This window comes from Antennarius striatus, chromosome 24, assembly GCF_040054535.1.
Source record: "Antennarius striatus isolate MH-2024 chromosome 24, ASM4005453v1, whole genome shotgun sequence".
Classification (NCBI taxonomy): Eukaryota; Metazoa; Chordata; class Actinopteri; order Lophiiformes; family Antennariidae; genus Antennarius; species Antennarius striatus.
In genome coordinates this window covers 4,213,819-4,241,374 of record NC_090799.1, presented here as the reverse complement: position 1 = coordinate 4,241,374, position 27,556 = coordinate 4,213,819, and the positions used below count along the sequence as shown (strand labels likewise).

Here is a 27,556-nt window from a genome sequence, read left to right as displayed (position 1 = left end):
CCTCTTGGGTGATGAATGAAACATCTTCAAAAGTCCGAGAGTAAACTTGATGAACTTCATAGAAGGAGATCTACTAAATACACACATCTTACAACAGGATTGGATATCTTTATCATTAACATGAATTAGTAGAGAAAACACAGGTGTCACTAGGGTTCTGTTCCAACTTGGTCAAATAAAGCTCTGCTACACTAAACAGAATGTAAGCATAATTAACTTTATTAATTAAACCAGTGTTTGCTTTCAATTCATGTTAATGCAGCTGCTAATGTAGGTTCATTAAAACACATTGGCTTATAATGTTGCAGGGAACCTTAGAGAAATATAAAGGAATCTTTTGGAGTGGATTCTGTTTTGCTTTCCTTCATTTATTGCATGAGGATACCAGGAAACAAACACATTCAAATCACCACAAGGGCATTTTGGCTGGAAGAGTGAAGATCTGTTTTCATTGTATCAGCTACGATCCAGGCTAAGCTACAGGAAGCTAGCGTAGGGTTGTGGTAATTCTTGGTGGAACCGAGCCATTGACAATAACACTGAGCTATTGTTATTATGAGTGAAAACGTCACCAGATCAATAACTTTTGGCAGTAAAATGTAGCACTGTGTCAAGTTTGATTGAGTAAGTCAAGAGGGAAGAAGATTCAAAGCTGGTAAATAATCGATGTGAACATTCCAGAAATTATTAAGCATGGAGAGAAACACCAACCAGTGATGAACTGACAACCGACTCCATAAATTTCAATTACTGACGGGTTTGCTTGAGGACGATTGCATTCAATATTATCTGAGGGGGGGGGTAGTGATTTTATTCTATGTTTCCCACGACTGCAGGAGGACCAGTCTGAGTTTTAAAACATCTGATGGGTCTCATTCAGGTCCAGGTCCAGGTCCAGAATGCAGAATGAAGTCTTGGATTCCATTGATCGTTTTGGCAATAAACAGAAGGTCACATTGAGATATCATCGTAGATGTTTCTTAAAATCTCAACACAGCCTCATGATGGATGCTGGTTGAATCTTATAGATGTCAGTCTGAGTTGTTTCATCCCAGGTAATGCACCCAGAACTGGGTTGACTGGCTGTCGGGAGGTTCCTGGCAGAGATCTGCATCCTGCCAGCCCTCCCCTCCTTCACTTTTGTTCCTCCAAGCTTCCACTCTTAAGAATGGGAGTTTAGTCAGTTTGAATCAATCTAACTTTGTAAAATCGGCTTAGCCAGAAAATCTGTTCGAAAAGTATCCATTTAAGAATCACTGCCTTCACTTATCTCCAGTATCTTTGTTTTAATGTGTGAATTATTTGCTGCAGAAGAAATAATGATATGAAATTAAACCATTTAAAATGTATATACCAGTCAGCATCATTAAATAGAGGGCACATTGTATTTTACTTAATTAAATCTGGATATGATGACTAACACTTAGTCTCTTCAGAGGGAGGAACCTCCCATTCTACTGATCTGACCTTGTGTAGAGACCCGACTGCTGACCTTTGACCTTAAAGCTTTGGTTTAAGTGAAAACAAGATTTACTTAGCTGTGATCAATAAACTGGCACGTTACTGTGATCTCATTTATTGAGACTGTATTCACATTAAAGCCGACAGCCGACAGAATGCAACGTTTGTGTGCATCTAATTGAATCTCTAAACAACCAGCTGCTGTAAACAGCAGATGAGGTTTATGTGTAACCCAGACAGACTGGTTTAGTCATTTTAATAATTCACAGTAATTAGTCGATGGCAGCGCATCCTGTCCTGCATGGTGTCCATACAGCACACTCACACACACACAAACACACACAAGCAAAAAGGGTTACTCAGAAACTTTATGATGCCAATGCAACAAAAGTTTGATATGTGGACACACACACACACACAAACAGATTTACAAACACACTTATCACAGTTGGAGGATGAACAGTGCCACCCTGCTTCACTCACATGCTACTGCACAGTGGTTTCACTCAGGACTTTACGTAAGCATCACACACACACACACACACACACACACACACACACACACACACACAAACAAACATATACACCACCCTATATCATCCATTGTTGTTAATCAACCCATTTTTCTTCGCCTCTCTCTTTGCTGTCTGCTGCCTCTGGTTGTGTGTGTGTGTGTGTGTGTGTGTGTGTGTGTGTGTGTGTGTGTGTGTGTGTGTGTGTGTGTGTGTGTGCGGGGAGGAGGGGCATATTGAGATGCTCTGCTTTTGTACTATTGTCATTTATCTTAAAACAGCCTCCCTCTTCACCGTTTTCTTCCTCACGCACTGTTCTTCACTCTTTCTTTGAAGGAGTGATGCATAATTCAGAAGCATCCTGACAGGAGTGTGGTAACATAATCACCCCTCACACACGGCCCTCATAGATACAGTACGCAGCCTGAGAGCTCCTGACTCATACGCTTAAATACAGGTTTAGAAAGACGCTTTTAGACATTTGCTTTTTTTCAAGCATTAAAGTCTAAATCACAGGGATAAAGCTCCGCTCTCTACGGGAAATGTAGGCCTTCACCACCGTCAGGTGGTGAAGGTGTGTGTGTTATGATGGTCAACCAGCTGCGACGATTCAAACATCATTTTAAAGTTGATTGACGAGAATGGATGCAGATGCTTTCTCCATACGGCACGGCTCCCTGCGGTGCATTTGTGTACCTGCTGTTGTTTTATGTACTTGGAATTTCAAGAAGCTGGAGTGTGAAGAAACTTGAAACTCAAGTGTTCTGAGAAAGCGGAAGAACAATCATCTCCAAGTAAGATAAGAATGGTTTTCGACAACGAGCGGACATTGTGTGTGGAGATGAGGTTTCTTCTACATGAGTGAAGTGTTTTGTTTCCTCCCATCATGGCAACATGTGAAGCCTTACAATTAAAACAATTTGATAAAAGGTGCATAATTATATGATTTGGAATCAACCAGCACTGAAACTTGTCTATGTTATGTTTAGAAATAGGTCTACAGATTCTAATGAATAACAGGGTCATGATTTTGGGACTGTTAAGATTTTAAAATGTATTTTTACTTTTTATGACTTGCATAACGTGCCGTGAAGTTCCATTGTCTTCAAAAGAAGGCAGACATGTGTACAGATAATAATTTCCTAAATGTACATCCAACTATCGAGATGAAAAATGACACTATGGGTCAAGTAAAAATGTCCATTTTTTTATTTAAAAGCATTGGGATCAAAACTGACACCTAGCCCTGGTTCTTTTAAGGTAAAAGTAAAAGGTTATTCTACGCTAACGCTGCTTTAAAGCTGTGAGGTACAAAAACACCACCACCCACAAAGGTGTACAGTACATGAACTTAACATGTATGAAAACCTCATGTTCAGGGGCTTAAACTGAATACTCAACCAATAAAAGCACACACTCACACACAGCTTGTCTATACGATAGGTGCTGTCAGGGGAATGTCTGGCCTGTGTTATTCAAACAAGTATAAAATTGGTTGTATTATCGGTGAGAGCGGGGCTAATCCCGCCTCTGCTCCAGCACAGATCTATACACACTACCAGATGTGGGGATTACCTCTCAGAAACACACACATACAACTATATGGTCCTTCATTTCTGTACACATGTACAATGTGTAAAATTAGGCACACAAAAGCACTGATGAAGCTCATGCTGACTCCCATTCGTGAACCGAAGCACGAAAACAGATTTACTATCTGGCTTGTCAAGCCAGTGGAGAAGGGAGTCAGAGAATAATGAATCTTATGTTCACAGACGTCACTGCTTGAAGCTCTAAATGTCTCTTTCTTCCTGTTTGAAGAGGTGTCGGCGCTTCCAGATAGAAGCCGGTGTTTCCACATTGAACATAATGTCTCTGATGCTCCTGGCACCAAAATCTAAATTCAAGACACAAAAGTAGATTGGGAGGTTTAAACATTTTCATTGATGCAGATTTAGCTGAGATGACCCAACACCTGGGAGAACTGAGGTGGGGAAAAAACAGCTGGGACAGCGATGGGTGGGAGGATTTTTAATTTATTTAGTAATCTGTTACCACTTGATCTCATTATGTGGGGTTGACATCAAAGTATGTCGAATAGAGCAATAAAATTTTGTTGCGTTGTATTTTGGAGTCCATTCCACGATGAAAAGAAGAGGCTTGTTAGCATGATTGCTAACCATCTGTTTGACTTTACACCATGGCTTGGGTTGAAACTGTTAACCAATCGACAATATGCAAAGTAAAATTCTGCATAACTGAAATGTTGTAATGAAACAAAATAAAAACTTCTCTCTGATTTTATTATGAGATTAACACTAAAAGCCTAAATTGGATGATGGTCCTACTATTGCCATAGAAAATCACACTAACACACACACACACACACACACACACACACACACACACACACACACACACATAAAATGAGCTAAAAGCTGGGCAAAGGTTTCGGAGAACACCACCTGCATAATTAAGAGCTTATCGGCCTGAGAATGACACCACCCACACCTTCCTGTGAACAAGATGGTCATGATGTAACTCCTCTTTAATGCAGGCAAACATGTGCGACTATTTTAAGCTCGTAAGTGCGTCTAGTTTGAGCATAAATTCCTGCAATGGCTTCCATTGTTTTGACAGACAATCTCATCAGCATTAAGCCTCCACCAGCAGCGGATTGCCAGATGCTGTGAAGATGGAACTGCGCGTCCAAAAAATCCAAAATGACAACTTAACAAAACAACCTGCTGGCAAAATAAGTTAACAAAGAGACAAAAAGTATGTGTCCCTGTGTGAATGTGTGTGTGTGTGTGTGTGTGTCGGTGTGAGTGCTGGGATAAGAGCTCAAAAGGAAAGCGAGGTGAGAAAATGAAAGTACTTTGCAAGAAAACAATAAAATAAGAATAATTAGGGTAATTCAACATTTAAATATATAAATATAACTCCCTGGCCTGTGCTGCTCTGACTCACTGCCAAAAAGGTAAAGTTATCATTCTCTCTTTCGTGTGTGTGTGTCCACACACACTAAAACACACACAGACCTGCACAAGCCAGCCACTAGTTGAGGTATTGCAGCACGGTGACAAGTCACATTATTATTTATGCACACTCATAAAGGGAGAGGGTAAACTCTTCATAAATCACACATGCCCCAGAGGCCGAGAGGGAGAGGAGGGGGAGGAGAATGAGGAGGAGGAGGGGAGAGCAGGGAAGGAGCGGGGGAAGTGGGTGACAGGGGAGCCTCATATTTCTCAGGCCAGCAGCACAAATATGAAACCGGCTCGTTCATCATTCCTGCAGAGCAAACACATTGGTGGTGGTTACACTGGTGATGTCTGGCGTTTGCGAACACCACACACATGGATGACACACACACACACACACACACGTACTCCCTTGGTGCATAAAAAGTCATAACCTCTTCGTTGTGAGTGTGCATAAACACTGGCAAACACACACACACACGGATGCAGAGTGAAATCACACATGTTCCAGCTCTGGTCCTCAAAAGTCAGAGCCGGAGACTAATAATCAGATTTCTTTTCCCTGTGGCCATCGTGAGGCCAGCTGCTCCCCTCCAACCTCCCTCCTCCTCCTCTTCCTCCTCCATCCCTGGTGGAGTCTGACAGAGAAATAGAAGGAGTGATTACCTCGGAGCTGCGAGGCTGGCGCCCTCTCACCTGTGGCTCTTTCCCTTGCAGAATTCCCCTCCCTCCTCTTTCTTCTCCTCTTTCCATCTGCCCTCCCTTGACATTAGACTTTCATTCCAAACGTTTTCTCTGTCTTCTTAACAGTCCTCTTTTTAAAAGTAATTTTTGCTTCTTAATGGGGAAACATGTGCTTTAATTATCAGTTAATTCCTCTGTAATAGTGATCCATAATATGCCTCTTCCTACTCTTCATCATGGATTACATCTTCAAGTGTTAACATCCTGGTTTCCACCACAGCTCTTCCAGCTGATACTGTATATGTTATAAATATAAAAACTGGCATTAATTACTCGCTGTTGCCATGGAGATCAGGCCTGGAGGTGTTGTAGAGGAAAAGCAAGCCTCACCTGCACATTGTTCTTCCCGTCAACAACATGTATGTTCCCTATGACCCTTACATGTCAAAAGCATGCTTGCTAATGAATGGATTAGCATTAGCTCGCCGCTGAGCTCCGTTCGTTGGATCAATCAGAGAAGAGATGAAGATGAGAGGCAGGAAATACGAACAACAACAAAGAGTGTGTGTTTGTGCACGCAAACCAACAGGCCCAGATGTGGTATCACTTGGTGCTTGACTTGTTAGCAGTTACATGAGTGGGGGCTAACAACTTACCTCCTCAAACCCTCAGGAAAAGATCCCAGCATGCACCAGCGTGAGGTAACATGTAGAAAAACAGATGGCGTGACAGTGGTCGGGTCAGAGAGGAGATTTGTGGCGAACTGGTTGATCTACAACAGATAATTACTGGTTGTGATTAGCTCTTCTACAGGCCGCCAACCGCTGCTAAAGCTGAAGGGAAACGAGGACTGAAGCTAATGCTTCACTTTCTTGCAGTTTTGGCATCAACCAAGACAAAGTAGCTTCTTCCTCAACTTCATCCCTCATCTTCCTCTACAATGCTAATAATGTACTGGTTGAGCATCATTAGAAAAGTGGCACAGGCACCCGTATGGCCTCCCCTCAGGACCCCGCTGCAGAACCACAGCAGACATGGACGGGTCAGGTTACAGCCTGACCGTCTCGCTCCATTAGGAGCTGATGGGTGGTGCAGTGGTGACACAAGGGGCAGCACCGTCTCCGTGATTAGAAGAGGCAGAAGCACCAGAAAACGAGATCTAAGGGTTGTGATGACCTCACGGTTATAAGTCACACGCAACCACGCAAAGAAAACAGAAAAATGGGCCCAGATCCTCAATGAATTGCACTCCGTTGCTTCACTGAACTGACAAATCGCTTTGGAGAGGTGCCATCATTCAAAGTCAAAAAGGTAGAGCGATGGATTATCTGAAGGAATTAAAATTCCAAAGTGCAACTTTATGAGAAAACTCGACATGCTTGCCGTTAAATGAAAAGCATACAGGCACAGCAAGAGCTCTTTATCCTTAAGCCTTTCTTGAGTTGCTTCATCGTAATTACAATCAAACAGGGTTTGGTGCGTGTGTGTTTGTGTGTGTGCGCGTGTGTGAGAGAGAGTGTGTGTGTAAGGGGTATTGTTAATTAAATATAATCAGATGAAGAGCTGTCATGGCGTTCGGATGGGTGGGGGGTGTTCAAATCAAGGTCGCGGCTGATGAGATATGATCAAATCAGCTCAAGTGACTGAATCCCACCGGGCAAAATATTCAGGCTGATCGGATCTGCAGCCTGACACGGAGATAATCTACCTTCATTCAATATACTGTATGTTTACTGGGTATCTGAATATATTAAAGGAGCATAATAAAGACAAAGTGTGGACGAACAACCATAACAAACAACAGGGACGCCTCCTCCTTCCACCTGGCTGGGCGACATGTCTGCTCTTGAATGAAAGTTGGAATAAAAACACATCTATGACCAGCAGATCAATTACTCTGAGGTAAAGTGAGCGTCTTAAACACTTATTCCCTGTGTTGTTTTCTTTCAGTCCAATAGATCTAGAATCCTCAACACATTCGGGGCTTCCAGAATTTGACAGCGACAGGAACTTTCAGATTAATTAATTACTGTACTTAATAATTAATATTTAAATTTGTCAGACACTTGAAGAGATCATCCCTAAATTTTTATTATTGGCCTATTAGAAACAAAGAAGGAGGAGGAGCAGGAGCAGGAAAAGGAGTACGAGGAGTAGAAGAACAAAAAGAGCAAAAAAAATAAGGATAATATCAAGAAGAACCAAAAGAAGAACAAAAGGAATAAGAAGATCAAGAACAACAAGAAGAGTCAGCCATGCTACACGCCATGCCTTTAGGATTAAATATGTCATTGCTGGTGTGTTCAGGTTTAATTACAGTCTCAGAGGAAGAACACACAACTGTAAATTGCAGTGTGTCACACAATGGTTCCAAGAGGCGGGAAAAGTTACAATTATAGCAAAACAAATTTAATTACGTACAAATAAACTACAGGTTCTGAATTTCTTGTTCAAATACAAAAAAAAAAAGAAAAATTCATTCTCTGTGCCGCCTCTATGCTCCGCTGATGAGAAACATTTTGCTGTACAACAAACTTCCAGAGGATAAAACACAATCCTGGTTCAAAACTTTAATCATTTAATCAAAACTTCAATCATCTCGTGTCTCTTTCCTTTACTGTCATTTTCTTATGAGTAAAAATGTGCCGTTCACATATATTGCCAGGCTTCTGCTGGGAATTTTCTAATCAGCGCACTTGAACCTCATTCTCCCGCTCATCATCGGCCATTCAGACAGTGTGCAGAGTTATTCCACTATTCAGATGCCAGTCAAATGACAGCGAATGGAGGTGAGGCAGCGAGGTGTCATGGAGGCTAATCAGCACGTCTGCACTTTGCAATCATGTCCCATTCACTAAAGTTTTTCTCCAGCCTGTTAGCACGTTTTAAGTAATGCCTTCTTGTCGCCTGTTAGAGGGGCCGACATCTGACATGTAATAAATGACTTCAGGAAAATCACCTGACAGTTCTCCTGGAACTGGTGGAAACAAAATCTACTTGGCATTTAGTTCATTTTGTTGGGTATTTGAGGAGCTAAGCTCAGGGCTGGACTTCACGAAACTCTCCTGTCTATTGTATTCATGTTATTTGTATAATTGTATTGATGATTTGATGCTTTGCTTTGAAAAGTACTGTGTTTTGTTTTATCCCACTTTTCCCCACAAAAATAATTCATAATTGCGACAGCAGATAAATGGAACGTGCACACTGAAACAGGATGTTTCTACTGAGAGAATAATTAAAGAAAAATGTGTGTTTGTGTATTGATGCCAGCTTTCAGTGCTTGACAAGGTTTTGGGTACTAAACATTATAGTGAACCCTTTTTTTCTTTGCAAACTGTAGTCGTAATGTTATGTTGTGTGAATTTTGTTTATCAAGCAGATCTGGAGAATCCTTATTACAAAAATATCCGTAAAATGTGTTGTGTAAGTCAGATCAGGCTGTACTTTAAATGCATTCAGTTAACTGACTTGAAGAAAATAACTATTGTGGTGTGAAAACATTGCCACACATGAACATGTTTTGTGATCAGGCTACAATTCTCAAAGAAACTGTTCATTCTTAATTATTAGATTAAATGCAAAAGTTCATGACAGTCTTTCATCAGGGGTTCACAGATTTACCATTATAAGGCATTATTAAACCTGTACGTAAGACATAGTGCACTTTCATGCACATTTGTTCATTTTAATTAAACGTGAAAGTTTTTGAGAGTTTTTTTCACGTGGTATCAAATTAAAAGTCAGCATCGTTGAACTTAAGAGTAAAAGATGTTCTCCACCAGAGACCTGCTTTAAATATCGTCTCATATCTCCATGTGACTGACTCATTTCTCCAGCGCTGCATCCTCCTCTGCGACAAAGGCGGAAAAGATGGATGACGAGAAACTGCCTCATAATCAAGCATTGACATTTCGGAGGTAGATCAGCTGGGAAAAGCGCCCTTACCATTTACATTCCTGCTGCCGCCAACTGCACAGGAGGTTCATGGACGCCTTGTGGGCGCAGTGATTAAAAAGGGCTAATTAAAGAGAGATGGAAAAAAATCAGTCTTTTTTTTCCATTAAATTTCCCATGAAATTAGATTTTTCATTTGGCTGCATGGAATGGAAGGTTGGGTTTGATATGCATCTTTTACCCTCCAAACCATGAATTTGTGTGGAGTGCTGTGTGTATGTGTATGTATGTGTGTCTGTGCACATGGAATGAGGAGTGACAGTCCACTTATGAGGAGATGTTATGCTCCCCGAGTTTAATTCCCATTCTGCGGGAGATTGGTGTGACAGGGGACGACCCTCACACATGTTGAACATTCAGATTTGAGCTTGTGTGTGGCTGAAGGGCAGCGACGATCAGAGGACTTTCTCATGTCTCTCACAGGCAGCAGCATCCAGAAACAAATAGTCTGTTTAACGAAAGCTCCTCGGTCATTTACATGACATACATTTATACACGGCAGGGCTCACAGACTGAAAGCTGCTGTAGAGCTTGTGTTTTAATGGCAGCCTGCCTGCCTGAATGGCTGCTGCTAATGGAGTCCTTCAAAGGACTGACAACAGGACAGAATGACAGTTCTGGTGGTGGTAAATGGGTGGATGTGCACAGGTAAAGCCCTCCATCTTTTTTATAAGTGATGTTTTTTTCTTAAAGAACAAGAGCGCAGACATGGGAAAGTGAAGGAGAGATGAGATATGATTTAGAAAGTAGAGAGATGGAAATGTCTGCTAAAGCCTGGCAAATCAAGAAATCCTGAAGTTTCTCCATTACCAATGAAAAAAAGTTGTGTGCACAGAGATGGGCTAACACAGGCTAACCATCCCGTGCTTTTGTTTATGCTAATGTCTCCTATCCGTGAACTGGGCGGTGGGGTGTCTGTCAGGTCAGTGACTCCAACCGAAAAACCTACAACTCTTTAGAGTGAAGGGTCAATGAAGAGGAGCGCTTCATGGACTCAAATTGACTGAACAATGACCTGCAGTCGTCTGAATGCTGAGCTCTTTTGTGAGTGTGTTGTGTGTCTATGGTCACATCTGAGCCAAAACCCCACGACCTTCCCCACATTCATCAGATTAGCATTAATATTCATGAGGAGGCCTTCGGCCAGCTTCTTGATACGTGATGCTAATGAATGAAAGTTATTGTGTGTGTGTGTGTGTGTGTGTGTGTGTGTCTATGTATGTCACAAATGCAGGGGGCAGAATGTAATCAAATCACAGCCTACCCCTGATCTCCACAGTCATCAACCACCAGTGGCGCTCCATCCATGCACGCTAATGCTAACATGCTACACTACACGCCTGCCTGTGGTTCGGCACAGGCAACACATATAGCACATGTGTGCGAGTGCGAGTGTGTGTGTGTGTGTGTGTGTGTGTGTGTGTGTGTGTGTGTGTGTGTGTGTGTGTGTGTGTGACTAATGGTCGGGGGCTGGCCCAGATAAAGAGGTCTAGACTTGCAGCTACGCTAACCACTAGGCATACAAATAGCTAGCCATTATCTCTCATTAGCATCCACGGCTAACACAGGGCCCACGCTGTGCAGTGGAGGGCCCTCACAATGGGACCACTCCTGTATGATTGATGGTGAAACAGCACCGGCCACAATAATGGAACAAAAAAGAAAAGCACTAAAGATAGAATCTCGGCAACGGCGAGGTAATAAAAACATCGACAAACAAAAGGAAGTCAGGCTAATCAAGAATGCCAGGCACAGCTCATTAATCTACGAGAGCCGACGCCGTTTGGAGGCCCGCAGATAAGTCGGATGACTGGCGTGTTATGAAGCTCACGTGCGCTCGTCCTATTCTGTCTGCTATCTTTTCATCAACAGCAAAAACAAAGGGATAAAATGAGGAGTGAGATGAAAGTGGGGAGGGCTTCTGGAGAAGTGGGTGAAAGCTGAGACAGTAAAGAAACGGAGGTAAATAAGACGGTTCCTGTGCAAAAAACTCCGCAGCCGAGAGCGCCGACGTCAGGGTAACTTGTTAGCTGAGGAATCTGATCAAATGCTGAAGTGGGATTTGATCCGCGACACTTCATCATTGGTAGGAAATACTGAGAGGAAGCAGGTTTAGGTTGGAAAATGAGTCATTAAAATCTCTGACTCGCCTTCTTATACAGAAATAAGATGTGGATCCTATGATTAGAAATCCATCATCCTCCGAAATGAAGACTCTGTTCTCTGTGATTGCAAAAACTTTCAGTTCTCATGGAGTAATCTATTATTTAGTTGTGTCCCCTTTTCGTGAAGAGTATTTTGTCAAACTTGCAGTTACACACACACACACACACACACACACACACACACACACACACACACACACACACGTTAGTGTTTGGTACTTTTTGAGCTGAATATTCCATTTCCATTTCATTTCCCTTTCTTGCTGACTATGTGTTGATAATTCATAGCTCATTTGGGCCCGGGGCTTATGAATATGTATTATGGGTAGTTTATTGGGACATTGTAGAAATGCAAGATGGGAAATTAGCAAGAGAAAACTTGCTTTTCATTGAAATGGGCCCCAGTATGTGTCTGCATGAAAAACATTACAAGTCAAACTTCCAGATCTGAAGTTATATCACTGTCGTTTGAAAGAACTTCCCTCCGCAGGAGGCTCAAAAAAAAAAAAAAAACCTGAAATAGTATTTTTTTCATCAGTCTCAGCAAAAGTGAACATGACAGCTAAATCACACAGCCACCGCTGCTACTCCTTCGCTTTCAGAAGCACAGGAGGGAGACAGAAGGAGACATGTTCACATCCTTACCAAGCACTGAGCATGGAACGAGTAGAAATGTAACATAATCCAATCATTTTGCTTTCTTCCTCCAAACCACAGCAGAGAAAAGAATTGTGTCACCTCACATATTTAGCTAACACACCTAACATGCAAAGACAGGCTAACCAAGATTACCATTTACAAATACCATGTTTATTGGGCATCCTGTCAACCTGCCAAGCTGGAGACTTTACAAAGAGCCAAAATAAATCCGCTACGAGACACAAGCATGACGAGGAATCACTGCACCTCATACCAGGTAAGAGCTAGCATGCAATCCATATCACAGCTCATTTTTCTTAATCTGACTGATGTCTGTCATGTTTGCCTGACAATGTGCTGGAAGATGGATGAGAACAATGATATGACAAACAGTATGAGCCTACATGGGAAAAAAAAAGAATGAGGCTTGAACTAAAATCCATCAATCCCATTAATCCCACCGATGCTTACCCGGTCTCTGTCTTCTACCAGATCACTCAGCAGATCGTCCTTGTCCAGGATTCCTCCCTCCGTGTACTCCAGGTGGTGGGTCCGGACATCGCTCTCCCCGTGCTGCACACAAAGACACCAGGTACAACTTTACCAAACAGAACTCATTCATACTCCCACTCTGTCAGGAATCCTGCACGTTTTCAAGATGGGCAACTGCGATGGTGATAGAACAGTTCAACCAACCAATCAGCTTTCAGTCCGTGAGGAAACACTACATTTGTGCACCACACAAAACAGCAGGTCTTCCTGTTTTTTTGGCAGGTACAGTAGAAACAAATGACCTACATGTGCAACGACAGGTGCATAGAGTTTGCACAACAGAGTGCAAATGTGGGATAAGGGGGAGGATAGGAGCATTTCCAGTTTGGCTGCTCTGTTGGGGTTCACATTCACTGCTGGTTTAGCTGTCACCATGAAGATGTAGGTCAGAGGAAACAAGTCCCACTGACCAGGAACTACCCGCCGGCTGGAGCTACATCCATCAGCAAAGACAAATGAGATTTGAGAAAGCTGCAATCCTAAATTTAAGCTATTTACACGGCAAAATTAACAGATGTGCAAAAACAATAGCATCTTCCCCTTTTTGTGACCCAGTTTACACAAAGTCTATTGTTGAGATGGAGATCTCCAAGAGACAAAGCAACTGCGGACAATTTAAATTATGACTACACAATGGAACAATGTTCTTTCAATGGAGTAGATGGGTTAAATTAGCACTGTTTAATCATTTTTGCTATTTTTTCCCCCGCGATTTCTATTAAAAGTAATTTTTGGACTGAAATAAGAAATCTTTGACGAGCCTTATCGTTTCTGACAGTGTGTGCAGTAGAAAATGGCCCATTAGGACCTGCCCATACCAATAAGCAATCTGTCAAGAGCAACACAAGACTACATTAGCGGCTAAATTAACAGCTACAGGCTATAAGCCTGGGAGGCTGGAATGAGTTTGGCTGAGACCCAGCAAGTGGCTGGTGCTGTATCACTGAGCCCCGGTGTGAATGGGCTCGTTTTTGCTCCGCTGCATCCGAATGTGAATTACAGGCCACAAAAAAAGAGGGTGTCTTCCTTTCACAATGGGCCAAGACCATTCTCTTAAAATAAATGGTTGAGAGAGCCTGGGATTTCAATCACGGGAATAAAAACCGGCATCTCTTGTTCTTCACAAACACCCTGAATACAGAGCTGGGGAGGTGTACTGCACAACTAACATACAGAGAGCATAGGTCCAGATAACAGCAACATGTGTTAAGATGGATCATCAAAATGAGATTCAGTCTACAGTAGCACCTTGAGATACGAGTTTAATCCATTCCATGATTGAGCTCTCAAGTCAAACTTGTAACTCAAATAAATTTTCCCCATTTAAAATCACTAAAATCATTTTAATCCATTCCAGCCTTGTAAAAAAAGCCCCAAACCCTCAAAATTATGAGAAGAAAAAAAATGTATCAACCAAAAAAATACAAACTTTATCTATACATAATTAATTATATATAAGTTACCTAAAAAATGATAAAGTATGACAAGAAACACAGAAATCATAGTCCGCATCTCCTTCGCAAAGGTTGATGTTACATCAATCCACCAACACATGGGACAGAACTAGATTCGGTCTCAGCTGACGTTCTATCCATCTGCCAACAGGCGGTGGTGTCCCAAAGCATAGCTCATATCTCAAATTTTTGTTCATATGTCAAACAAAAATATGGATAGGGCGACGGCTCACATCTCAAAGACTCGCTTGTCGAGCAGCTTGAAGTACTACTGTAATTAAAGACACTGGGAATGGAAATCAAGGTCCTTTCTAACTTTCAAAGAGCATTCGGTGGTTTTCATGGTCTTAACCAAGACTGTAAAGTAAAATGTGGCCAGGAAGATTCAAGGAAGATTAGTGACTTTGGTCTTTTTACATGCCTAAGTGATAACTCAATAAAATTGCGCTGAAGTGACTTTCGACCCACATACAATGCATACCTTCACAGACTGCTGCCAAAGTTTCTTAACGTCAGTGCTATTGCTCTTCCATGCTTCACCTCTCTCACAAACCTGTGTGATCTACAGAGATCTCATAAAGCATATAAATTTGATCAACAAGATTAAAACAACACTGCTGTGTTTTTTGTGGCACGTCATCTGCTGTCACAGAGCTGATCAGGCCCAGCAAACAAGCAATGGTGCTCAAAGAGATGATTCTGTGCTGAAGGAAGCTCTAGACTTGCTTCTCTTGAAGTGTTTGGAGATAACTTTTGATCTCTTTGATGCTCTTTGAATAAAACTGAATTGAAATGGACTGAAACGTTTGATGCCACGTTGGAGTATGCACTTTATGCCAGAGTATGCAAAGCATTTACTCCTGAGGAACCGGCCCAACCTGAACAACAGTCAGCATTCTTCTATGTTTCATTCAAACTGGTTGGGTGTCAGAAAGTGTGTAGGACAGCAACAAATGAAGGCACGAAGGCAGGTGTTTGACTGTTTTGGCAATGACATCATGCGACTCCAGATACACACAACTAAGGTTTTGTCAGCACCTAGGCACACCTTACAGCATGCTTCTGTCTACCGAGCTAGAACTGTCGAGACCTGAGAAAACACTTTACTCTGTTTCTCCCTGGTGATAAAAGGGATCAGCGGATGACACTTCAGAGGGAAGGTAATCTATAGTAAAACTCTTGTGAAGTCCCTCAGTGTCAATCCCTGGTAATTCCCCTTTGTACCATGCACTCTTCCCATGACAGAAAAAAACAAAAGGAGAGGAGAGTCAGTCAGTCTGCAGAGTAGAATCACCCTAAATGCTAGAAGTGTAAATTCCCATCAAATTACACCATTAAGCCCCTCCTGCCATTGCAAGTAATATTTATTCTCCCTCTCTGGCGAGCAAACATGACATCACTGGAGAACAGTGAAGCGTTGGGGCAATTAGTAGAGCTAAATTCAACGGTGCTGCACTAGTGGCAGTGTTTCACACTTAGATCCTGAGAAAAAAAGTGTAATTACACAGCTGCAGGAGGATTGCGTTGATTTAACCGTGACCAAAAAAAATCTTTAATTAACATGTCGATAAGAAACCGTCTCTGAGTTGGATCTATCGGTGAAACCGAGAGGACGGAGAAAGGACAAATGAGTTTTCTCAATGAAGGAAGATGACAGCAGAGATGAGATAACTTCGCCTCGGTGTACAGTCAACTGAAAACACAATACAACTTGTGAATGGAGCAGTAAAGCCCACAGGGACACAACAATCTGATCTGTCAGTGAGCCACTAGTGGGGAAGTCTGGACTCAAATGTTTAAAAAGGAGAATTTTGACAAGAAAAACTTTTCTTTCAAATCTGTTTTCTGTGGGGTGTAAAGTAAAGCTGAAACAGGGGAGAGATTGCAGGGTAGATGTGTTGTAAAGGGTAGGATAGTTGATAACACAATGGAGACCAACATAATGAGAAATTTGTGGCCAAATCCTTCAGAGTTACATTTCTTTGTTGTTCACGAGGGTTCACATTAAAGTTATCAAGAAATTTGCAATTATAAAACTACATTCTTGTGTGTTCAGCAAATGAGTGTTGTAGTGTCATTAAAACCCTCAGCAATCACCTGAATCTTCACCACTGATTTTATTAACACACAATTATACATGTCTGTTGACAAATCTTCATTACAAATAATTATTAGTCCTTTCATTAATTGATACTTACTGTATAATTTTGCTCTTTGAAAGAAAACGATGAGGAACTTGTTCTCATGCAGCTCATCCCTGGATGCAAGTGACAGACTTGATTTAAGATGTTCATGTCTTACATTTTGAATGATTGAGAATTCAACATATCTCTTGAACTCGGTGCACTGACTAGTAGACTACCAGTCTGCATGCCATTAAAGCCTTGTGCTACTATGAGTAAAGTGAGATCTAGTCAGGCATAGCAGCAGACAGGGTGGAAGCTGGAAGGGCTTAAATGTATTTTTCATGGACATGACTGCTTAGAAACACACATTCTATGAAGTTTTTTTACAATATATACAGTAAAACTCAGAAAAATCCATGGTGACAGTGTTATTTTATACGGAGGGTTCAGAGCCCCTCTTGACGGGGCTGTATTGTGGATCAGAGTGGCATTGCTTCTACGACTGTTCATGCAGATTCTTGAATTCAAAAAAACTCCTGCAACATGGAAGCAAATACAGAACATAACTTCCATTAAACTGAATATGAAGTTTTTTGTCTGCTGTCTTGTCATTAGTTTAACCAACAATTGATTCAGATCCACTTTTATCAACAGTTATATTTAACAGAAATATTAATTTAGAAAAAAAATATTTTTTTTATGGGAGCAGTTAGTCCAGTCTGTTTGTCCTCGAGACTGAAATTTACATTTGACAATCCAAAGACAATGAGGTAACATATCAGCCAATATTCTTGTCATTTACATAATTAACAAAAACATTTATTTTTTGTTATAGATTTCCATTTTTAATTTTTTTATAATTGTGCTCACAATTCCATCTTTTTTTACAATGTTTTTGAATGAAACAAACTGGTATTTCTCATTTTAACATTTTCTGAGGGTCAAACTGACTATTTGTTTTTTGACAAAAACAAACTCAACTACTACTTTATAAAACATTTATGTTTTAAAGAGGAGTGAGGTCTACTTGAGATGGAGTGCATTGGGTTCATTTAGCGTGCTGTTATGCGTCCCGTTAGTATAGGGGCTGTAATCTGAACTGAGCCTGTTTGAACGGACTCTACTCAGAAACAGTAGCTGTCTGTTCAACCAGAGAGACCAGCATGTAGACAGAATGTTCTCAGGAGGAGCCCCAGACTAATACAGCCATCAAAGAAAGAGACAGAGGTCAGTCAGCTGTTGTCTGAACTATTGGCTCCTGCAGCCCAGGACTTGAATCCAGCATCCTGCATCTACAACTTGGAAATCTATGATGAATGGTTCTGTTTTTTGGCTATACATCAAATCAAACACAGCTACCTGGTGGATGCTGGCTGATTGGTCAGCACTAACATGATATTTTTTTAGGAGACTCCCAACCCAATGGATCCCATGTGACAGACAATGGAGAGAATACATGTTCTAACTTAAATGTTCAAATCCAGTTACCTCTGGGGTGACAATCAATGATTCTGATGAAATTAATCATTCAGGAATTTATTACTGTGTTTTAATGTTAGTATAAACTGTGAACCACTTTCTAAGTGTTTCTGCACAAAATCAAACAATGAGTCTACCTGCAGTGGGATATTTTCGGATTAGGAAAAAAGACAGAGCAAATTGAATTTAAGTATATAATTATATGACAACAGATGGCAGTCATTATAGATTTAATCAAAAAATTAGTTCAATATACCTTCTTGTATGACACAGTAAATGTTGACACGCTACACACTTTTTACCCCTTTTTCAAATCACGGGCTACAATAGCAGTGATCAAATATTGTAAGGAAGGTGCATATTAAAATTCTTTGTTAACATAATGATGTAATCAATCCTCATTTTTTTGATTTATAATGAGCAGTCATTTTTGTCTGTGCAATAATTCAGAATCTTTTTTTTGGTTACAAAGCTGCAAATCACGAAAGGAGTCACGGTTGAGATCACATGGAAATAAAATGACAATTCATGAGGTGTTGCTGACGCCATTACTGCAATGCACAGGCAGACTGTGCAGCGTGCTGTCTACCCTGCATATGGTTAGAACCAGTGCACACAAACACACACACCGCTAGTGATGAAACTGGGCTTTTGACACTGTTCCTGCTGTCAGCATCGAGGCTAGAGAGCAGAGACATGTGTGGTTAATGTGGACCCTAAGTGGTTTCTGCTGACAGGAGCAGCCAGCGCAGCCGATCCAGTCTTCTCGGTTTGGAAGCTATATGGACCTGAACTGTCCTCATGATTATCTACCTCAATTAAAAGAAGGTAACAGACTGCTGACTCAGCGTCTGGCAACAGCTCCTAATTAAAACGCCCCGTGAAAAGCAATCAGGGGCCCGGTTCATTCTAATCACACACTCGCATTTATCCTGCTTCAGCTTGTGCACCGCGGTGTGTCATGCTTAAATTCAACAGGGACTGCTGGGCAGAGCGGGCATGGCTGTGGCTGTCAGGAAACTAGAGATGTGACAGCCCAGGGCACATCCACCAAGATGAGCTCTAGATTTGTGTGTGCAGCCTTCTAGATGTTTGTGTGCACGCCGTCTCTGAGTGAAAGCAATCCATCAAGTCGCCCAGAAAGCATGCATGGCCTCTACCATCTCCACGGGCCAGCTTCTTGTCTCACTGAGGGAAAGGGGGTATGGAGGGGACTGAGGAGGAACCAGTCAACTGATAAAACCAGAGCCTGTCACCAATAAACCCTAATCATCCGGACAAAGCCTCCTGTCCGCTGCACACATCCCCAACTGCGACCGCATTGACGGCGTCAGACAGTGAACTTCCACCTGCCTGCTGAGATACCAAGGCTTAAAGAGGAAGCTATTGTGCAGGTAGACAAGACTTGCATCAGCACCCTATCACGATACAACAGTGTGCACGTACAAAGCTGCTGATTAATAAAAGGTCAGTTCAGCAGAATGATTTATGTTTCAGTGATTGCAACATCAGGGAGCAGAAAGCTGGTGGTTCATTTCACATTCAAGACACTTTGGAAATTTGGAAAGTATCATCTTTGACTTGGATAAAATGATCCAAAGCATAGTTGGAATGGTTTCTTACCACGGAAACACCCTGCAGTACCCAACTTTTAGTCAAATTGGTGTTGACTTCCATTGTGATGCATGGTGTAGCATTTGAAATACTACTTCAAACTGATTTAACAACTTATTCACTATCGTATGTAAAATGCTCGTGTTCCATATATTAATTGGAGTTGCCAGATGTACAGTTTTTCTAAAATGGCTGTGATAATTAATATTACAGCACTGGTTTTCTTGAGATTTGTTGATCAGAACATGAATGGCTATTGATATGGCATCATCATCATTGTGCAACTGCACAATTTCCTGTAAAGATTATCCCATACATTACTTAAAACTGCTAAAATATTGCTTCAACTATCTTGTCATCGGAATTAATGTTAATTATGCTAATAATACCAATTTCAGGATTTTATCCTAAAAGAATAAGGATGCCCTGATTACTGGTCATGTCAATTGTAAGTTAATATCATACAGAGCTTTAGATTATTATAGATGTCTTTGTGAAACAACTTATTCTGCAGGTTATAATAATATATGAATAGTAAAGACATCTCATACAACAATAAATAGAATGACTATTATAAATACACCCATTCATTGAACTCTACCATGCGACATGCATGAAAGCAGCATGACTGAAAATGAGTTCAGGCTGCATTGCATTCTGGTCTTTGGAGGCAAAACGTTAAATTTACAAAAACATCAGCTATACCACAATAATAAAGTGAAACCCTGAGGTTAACTTTTAAATGTTTAGGGTGCATAAGTCATTTAGTAAATGGGGACGTCTATATTATGTATTTAATTTAAAAAAAACATGTAAATTTTTTTTATAATTCAAATATTTATTGTCAGTCTCTGCATTGGTTTCTTGCAGTAAGCTAGCAACAAATAAACTTAACAAGATATCTACGTATGAAGACATTTGTTCATGTTTGATATGTAAACGTTTACTACGCCAATTTCAACTCACCTTACTCAACAATAAAGACAAGACAATTATATCATTGAAAAAAAAAACAAAAAAAACAATTTCATTACGGTTTTATCCAAGCTAACTTGTTACTGCTAATGCTACATACGTCATCAGACCCAACACTGTCACGTGACACGTACCTCTGCCAAGTTGTTTTCACAAGCGGCGACAAAATGTGAAGAATGAGTGGAATGACACCACATTTCATGTTGGCTTGACTTTATAACCGTATTGAGGTAAGTTTAGAGTATTTTACCTGTTGCTCCAAAATCCTGCGATACCTCCGCGTAGCCTGCTCGATTAAGTCCCGCACGGTCCACTCATCTTTGCAAGGAACCACCACTGCTGTGTCCGCGAAATTCACCGTAACCTTCATTACGGCTGTAATTGTGATGGGTTTTTTTGTGTAAAAATTAAGAAATTAGTCCAAGTTTCGGTTCTCTCGAGACGGGAGTGAGCCAAGTTGCACCTGTCCGTCGAAACCGGAGCAACAGGTGTCTCAGGTCAGGATGAAATTCAGGGGGAAGTCGCCGGTCCGCTTTGAAAAGTTACGGTGACATCCCGTTTTTATCGAAGGTATGAGATAAATGACAGAAGAAGAGTCAGTGCACCCGCAGACGGTGAGTTTCTATCATGTTGAGCTGTCGGCCGACACAACCAAACAAAACAAACTCACCCAGGAACCCGGAAGAAATCACAGCCGTTTAGGAACTCCAGGAAATTACATTCCCACCGAGGTGTGACTTCTTTGTGACTTCAGCGTCTCCGTCTGGAATGATGAGAATATTTAGGGTTTAGGCAGACAGATTTTAAGATTTAGCTTAAATCCGTATTAAAAAATCAGCTTAATAAGAGCGTAGATAAAATGGATAGAAAAGCACAAAACTTACAAAGATAGGAAAATAGACAGAATCCAAACAGAGAAATTACATTCCTGCACTTTTAAAACGAATAAACACAATGTGTCAATAAGAGTCCACAGTTTAATTTTTTCACAGCATAAATACTGTATATCAATTTAAATTTGAATCTTATTAAGAGTAACAATTCACAAATATTACGTGTTTCATGATGCGTATTTTTACAAACACGACCTAAAGATAGTGATACAATCATGTAAGAAATCTCTCATGTTTTTTGTTTTTTTTTAAACTTTATTTACAAAATTCTCTATTTAATATTCCAATATTGTGGAGTCACATTATTTTACAAGACAGATGGAGCGGCTGTTGGATTGACTTTCCCCATGTATTTTCAAAGAACTATATTAGCCTCCACGCACACACACACACACACACACACACACACACAGCACACACACTAATTACCTCACATTTACTGTCTGGTCTGTCATTTTATGTCATTAGGTGTGTTGTGAAATTGCCTTTATGGATATTAATGGCCACTGACATCCTCCCATGCCTTATTCCTGTGCATTGTTTGGTATCACTCTTGGGACCCCCCACCCCCCACCCCCTCCAAATGAGAAAGCCACCATAGCAGATGGATTCATAATCAGGACGAGCAATTATTTTCAACACAGCTGTAATTCATCTGAAATGTGCGGGACGGAACAATGAAGGGGCTGACAGTAATTTCATCTCGGTCCTCTCATCCTCAGTAAACAAGGTGAGGATGGGGGGACAGGGTGTGAGGACAGAACGCAAATAGAGAGATGAAAAGAGTGAAAGGAAGAGATGATCCCTAATTAGTAAATGCAACAGAGAAAATGTCCTTCATCCATAATCCCACGTTGTTAGGAGAGAGCATCATTTCATACCTGGTCTAACACCCTGTTTAAAGAGCCACTATGAGTGTATGATGTTGGTTATGCCCCCACCCCACTCCCCACAGTGTGATAATGTCTCCTGCTGACTCATCAGTTGTGAACCTGGCTGCAGGGGGAACATATGTTTCCATAAAGCATCGCTAAAAAACCCTGTGCGCTTGGAAAATAAGTGATAACGACATTTGAGTGTTCTCTGGCACACAAATCCACATCCATCCTGTTTTTTTGGAATTCTTCTTCATCCGATGATGACGAGCTGCTTCTGGCTCATATTCATTCGGTCTGTCATTCATTGAAATGCGTTGGGCACAGGCGTCTGTGGTGAAAATGCTCGCTCGATCGCTGTCGTTGAAAGATTTTTGCTTGAGAACACTCACATGAATGTTTGAACTTGCTTCATTTCATCAGTTTCACTTCAGATCAGGCCAACTTTATGGTTCTTTTTGGATAAGCACATGAAGAGAAAAATATTTTCTGTATTTTATTGTATTTTTTTTTATTGTATTCCATTTATACAGACTCATACAGATCATCTGCAGGACAGTTTCGCCTCTTACTGGTGAAGAAAACATTAAATCATTCCTAACATGCTAACATTCCAGCTAGCTTTTCCAACTACATTTTTCAAATTGCTGCTCATGTTATCTGCACAGAGAAGTTTTTTGTGTTTGTTCAAGGTGGCTCCTGCCTTTCCACACCGTTCCCATTTATGTCGGGAAATCAATAGGCTGCGTGACGGAGGCCTCAATATGTCTGCGCACTGCAACATGCAAAAAGATCAGAATGATAAGATGTCAGCAGCCAGAAATGTTGTGTTGTAACTCAACACAGGCAGCCACAGATAGATGTTATATTCCCACGTAAAGAAGAAAAAGCTGTTGTCAAACCTGACAGCAGACAAGTTTGGCAACAATACCTGACTGCAGTGTTTGCATAACACTGCCGCTGTCATTCGTTGACTTTATGATGTCACTTCCTCTTTGAATAAAGCTGCATGAACTTAACCACACCTTCACCTGTAGCGTTCAGCCATAGGTGATGCAAAAGCAGCTTTTTTTTTAATTTCAGTTGTTTTGTTGTTGGGGGGGGTTTTTTTCCCCGCTGTTGTCCATTAGATTTTAAAAAGCTCAAGCTTACAGTGATGTTTGAGCAAAAACGCTCTTACAAAGTCTTGGGCATCAATAAAAACCCAGAGATGGAGCTTTTTTTTTTCGTTGTTGTTGTTTTGTTCGTCTCTGAGTGCAATTTACAGGGCTGGGTTTTCTGGGTCGATAGTTGTGTTGATTTGCTTTCAATCTTCAAGCAGTGCCCCTTTTCTAAAGAGCAAAATTGACATGTTCTCAGCGGCAGTGCCACCACCCCTGTGTTTTAGCTCAGTGTGAGACTGAATCTGGTCAATAGCTGAGACTTACTTCACTTCCTGCTGCGCTGCTTACAATTACAGACCCTGAATCAGTAGCGAGGATTACTCATAAAAACCGGCCCCGGCTCTCTGAGTGGGCACAGAAATGGAGGAGACGGCGTTCACAAGCATAAAATGCGTCTTTCATTCAGCGTGAGGATTTCATTTCAGACTTCAGGTATCATATTAATGCTGCAAAATTGCATTTCTCTTTGTGTGTGTCTGCTGAAAAGCTCAAATCGAATAGCTGAAGATGCTCGCCTGTGAATTTCGAGTGTTGAAAAAGTTGCCCAAATTATTGTCTGAAATAATCATAGTTATTCATAGCAGAACTGGAGACGTCGTGATCCACAGCACACCGATATATACTGTACTTTGAGGCCTATTATACTCTTAGGACTTCTAGTCTTTGTGAAGAGAAAAGTCTAATTCCTCGAGTCTAATTCCAAGTCCAATTCTAATTCCACCACGGCAACTTGTCAAATTTTTACAGATAATACCGGCAGGCGCACACAGTGTGATTCAGTCCAGTATAATCTCCCCTGTTCTCACCCTCTGTGACATTTTCTGGTCTTTCACCCCTTACATATTGGACAAGTGATCCCGGATACTCTCAGCTTTTGCTGTTAACCCCCACTGGCAGAAGTCACAGAACAAGATTGAGACTCAGCGCTGGGCCGAGTCCTGATTATCTGAGTGTTTGACCCGTCTGGAGCGTCCTGCTGTTCACCGCGTCAGAAAGAACCTGTTTGACTCTTTAAAAAATACCCTTACAACATTGAATAACGTCAGTTTGTTCCTAGGGATCGAGAGTTTTTCAGCTGGTGTGTAAATTCCCATATAGATCCTACTGCACTTTATCTTACATGTCTTTTATTTGGCATATGATGTAATTATAAAGTAAATTATCTTATTATGAACTACATCATAAGTTTAGATGATGCTAACAAACATCTTGGATTTATTCCCTTCAACCGAAAAATGTTGTTTTACACCTGCCACTTTGTTTGTTTGCTTGTTACATGATCAAACTTGCTTGTAAGTAACTTTAATTGTCCTTAAATTAAAAATTTTTCCGTAATTATGGAGATCCTACTGAACTGACTTCCATAAATCTTTTAGAAAGTCCCACCACTGGTGGGACAAAAACAGATTTTAATGGTAATTTGAATGGAAGGAAGTTTTAATTCTTGTCCCATTTATATGCTACAAAGCTTGATGGAAATAAATTAATCTCATTTATGTTGTTGATCCAGAGTTTCTGAACATATTTTGCGGAGGGCAATCTTTTTTGTCATGCTAAGATCATTTGGCTCCTCCTTTCCATCTTTGAACAAATATTCCAGGTCAGCCGTTACTGAGGTGCCCAAGGCTGCCTGATCATTTCTTGTCATGCAAACATGAATAAGGTCTTCCATTAATCATTTACTTCTGGAGCGGCGCCATTGGAAAGAAGCCAGCACTGAGTTGTTGTTTCATCGGCACTGTGAAGATCGTAGGACAAGTAAGGAGGGAATAAATCCACCGTCAGAGGGAAGACGCTGATTAGACGAGCGCAGCAATGCGTTTGCACTTATTTTCACACTTTTTTTAAAGAGGAAAATTTTCTCACTTCTTTCCGCCATGAAGCCACAGAGGAGAAGTCATTCCATATTTGACTGTTGCACACGCCTAATTAAACTAATTAGATTTTCCTCAGCTCAAGCATGGAGTTCAACAAGACAAGACTCTCGCCCTTTGCACCAGGCTCCTTGATGGGTGACAAGAAGACTTTATATTCACCAGGTGGGAAGCACATCACACACTCTCTCACACACACACACGTCTCTTAATGGATCAAATTAGCGCTCTGGCACATAAACCCTGTTTTCCACCCCTTCTCTCACCCCCTCTCTTGTTCGCTGTCTGTTTTCCATCCTCCTTGTTCCTCCTATCAGAGACAATCGCAGGATAATTAAAATCTACAGTGAGACAAAAGTTGCTTTAATTTAAGTTCATTAAACCGTGTCAGTCTTCGGCTTTGCAGGAGATCTTTTTTAGAAATCTGCTGCCTTGAAACCATGGCAACTACCCTATTTTCCTCCTAATGGCAGCAAGAGACTGCTAAACATTGATTTGGACATTTGTGGGGCTACGTATGCGACAAAAGCAAACGACGGTGAAAAGGTTGGTAAAGGTGAAGGTGGGGATGTGGGGAGACTTTCAGAGGGGTGGGGGTACATGTAGACGGATTAACCGACACAAAGTAGCCCCTGTCTGTTTGTCTGTAGCTCTAAAAGCCATGTGTTTTTCAATCTGACCAGCATCCTGTTGCTTTAACTTTAGTTTTGTGCTTATTGATGTGATTTGATACAATCTAGTAATAAGAACAAAATTGGAAGTTAATTTTGCACTACAGTCCTATCTGTTACCACCAAGTTGTAGGTTCATTTATCTTCAGGAGAAGGAATGAGGGGGAAGTCAGATAGGTGTGACACAAAGGTGAGACAGCTGCAGAGAGGAACTGCTGCTTACTTCACAAACCAATAAAACCAGGTCATTTGAGCACCAAAGGGGACTATTTGAAGCCATTTCTGGGGCAGTAAACCCATTTGGGCTGAAATCAATGTATTTTACTTATCTTTACCAAACCCTAGACAAACACATTTTACACCTAAACCTAACTAAACCCTAAGGACAAGGTATTCAAATGTTCAAAAACCTCTATACATGCTCTTGTGCATATAAATTACTATTAATGCTTCTTTTAACAAATGACTCATTCATAGACAAAGGAAATGTTCTTTTGGGCTATTTGTGTTTCTACTTTTGCAGGCACTACTACAAAGTACACTTTGAATTGAAAAGTGACAGAAGAAGTAAGGTAGGGGAACTTACACAATGTTTATTGGAGACAGGAGCAAACAGACTGTTTTACTACAAAGAGATTGCTGGAGACCTCTTAGGTCAAAGGTCAGAGAGACTTAATCATAAACACACCACCTCATTATTACTATTATCTTCTCTGGAAAGGACGCGGTTGAGTTCTTCTGCCTGATGTCAACTTGTGTGCATTCTGGGTAATAAGCATATTTTGAAGGCTGAGTCTCCGTTACGTCCATTGGTGCTCCTGCACCAAGGCGCCATTATCACATCTATGCCCTGCATGCGCTGTCGGAGACGGGACCACTAATGTAACCCATTGACCAAATAGACGCAATTAAATTATGCAAATGCACTAATTGCAAATGCATAGCAGTCCTGCTTCATCACTTAACCCGGGCTAACCTGTTTAAAGGTTTCAATGGCAGCTTACAGTTAGGCTCGCTGGTTGCGTCTGTCTGTGGCAGATGAATAGAGGGTGGGTGTGTGTGTGTGTATGTGTGTGTGTGGAGGGGGGGTTCTTCGTATATGTGCAGGGCAGAGACAAAAAGAGAGATCAAAATTGCCCCTGTGCCAATCAAAAAACCCAATTATCATCCACAATCAGCTTTAGAAAGACACAAAGACCCGCTCTCGTACAATGGATCAGTGGTCTAGACCAGAACAATTACTGCATAATTAGTCCATCAGACAATCCCGGATTGATCCGACTTTGATTTGCATGCAGGATCGGTTCGGAGAATAGGCTGGATTTGAGCATCGATAGGACATTCCCATCATGCAGCTCGGCCAGTTTCGGTGACTGGAGAACTGGTCTCAGCGTCTGAGAAATAAAGATTGACCTCCATCACCTGTTAAACACGTTGCTGGAACTTTTGCACTGCTTTTGAGGAAGAGATGAAGGATC

General features: G+C 41.2%; 1 protein-coding gene across 3 annotated transcripts in view; it reads right to left on the bottom strand.

The window, feature by feature from the left end:
- pard3ba (par-3 family cell polarity regulator beta a) overlaps nt 1-21,266 on the bottom strand; it is a 118,788-nt gene extending 97,522 nt beyond the window's left edge. For all 3 annotated transcript variants that reach the window (XM_068309518.1, XM_068309516.1, XM_068309519.1), the window contains exons 1-2: nt 20,853-21,266; nt 12,874-12,975 (exon numbers count right to left, since the gene is read on the bottom strand). In XM_068309518.1, coding sequence (XP_068165619.1) covers nt 12,874-12,975; nt 20,853-20,972 — 222 coding nt within the window. In that variant the 5' untranslated portion in view covers nt 20,973-21,266. The remainder of the gene's footprint in view (nt 1-12,873; nt 12,976-20,852) is intronic.
- Nucleotides 21,267-27,556: the final 6,290 nt, after the last annotated feature.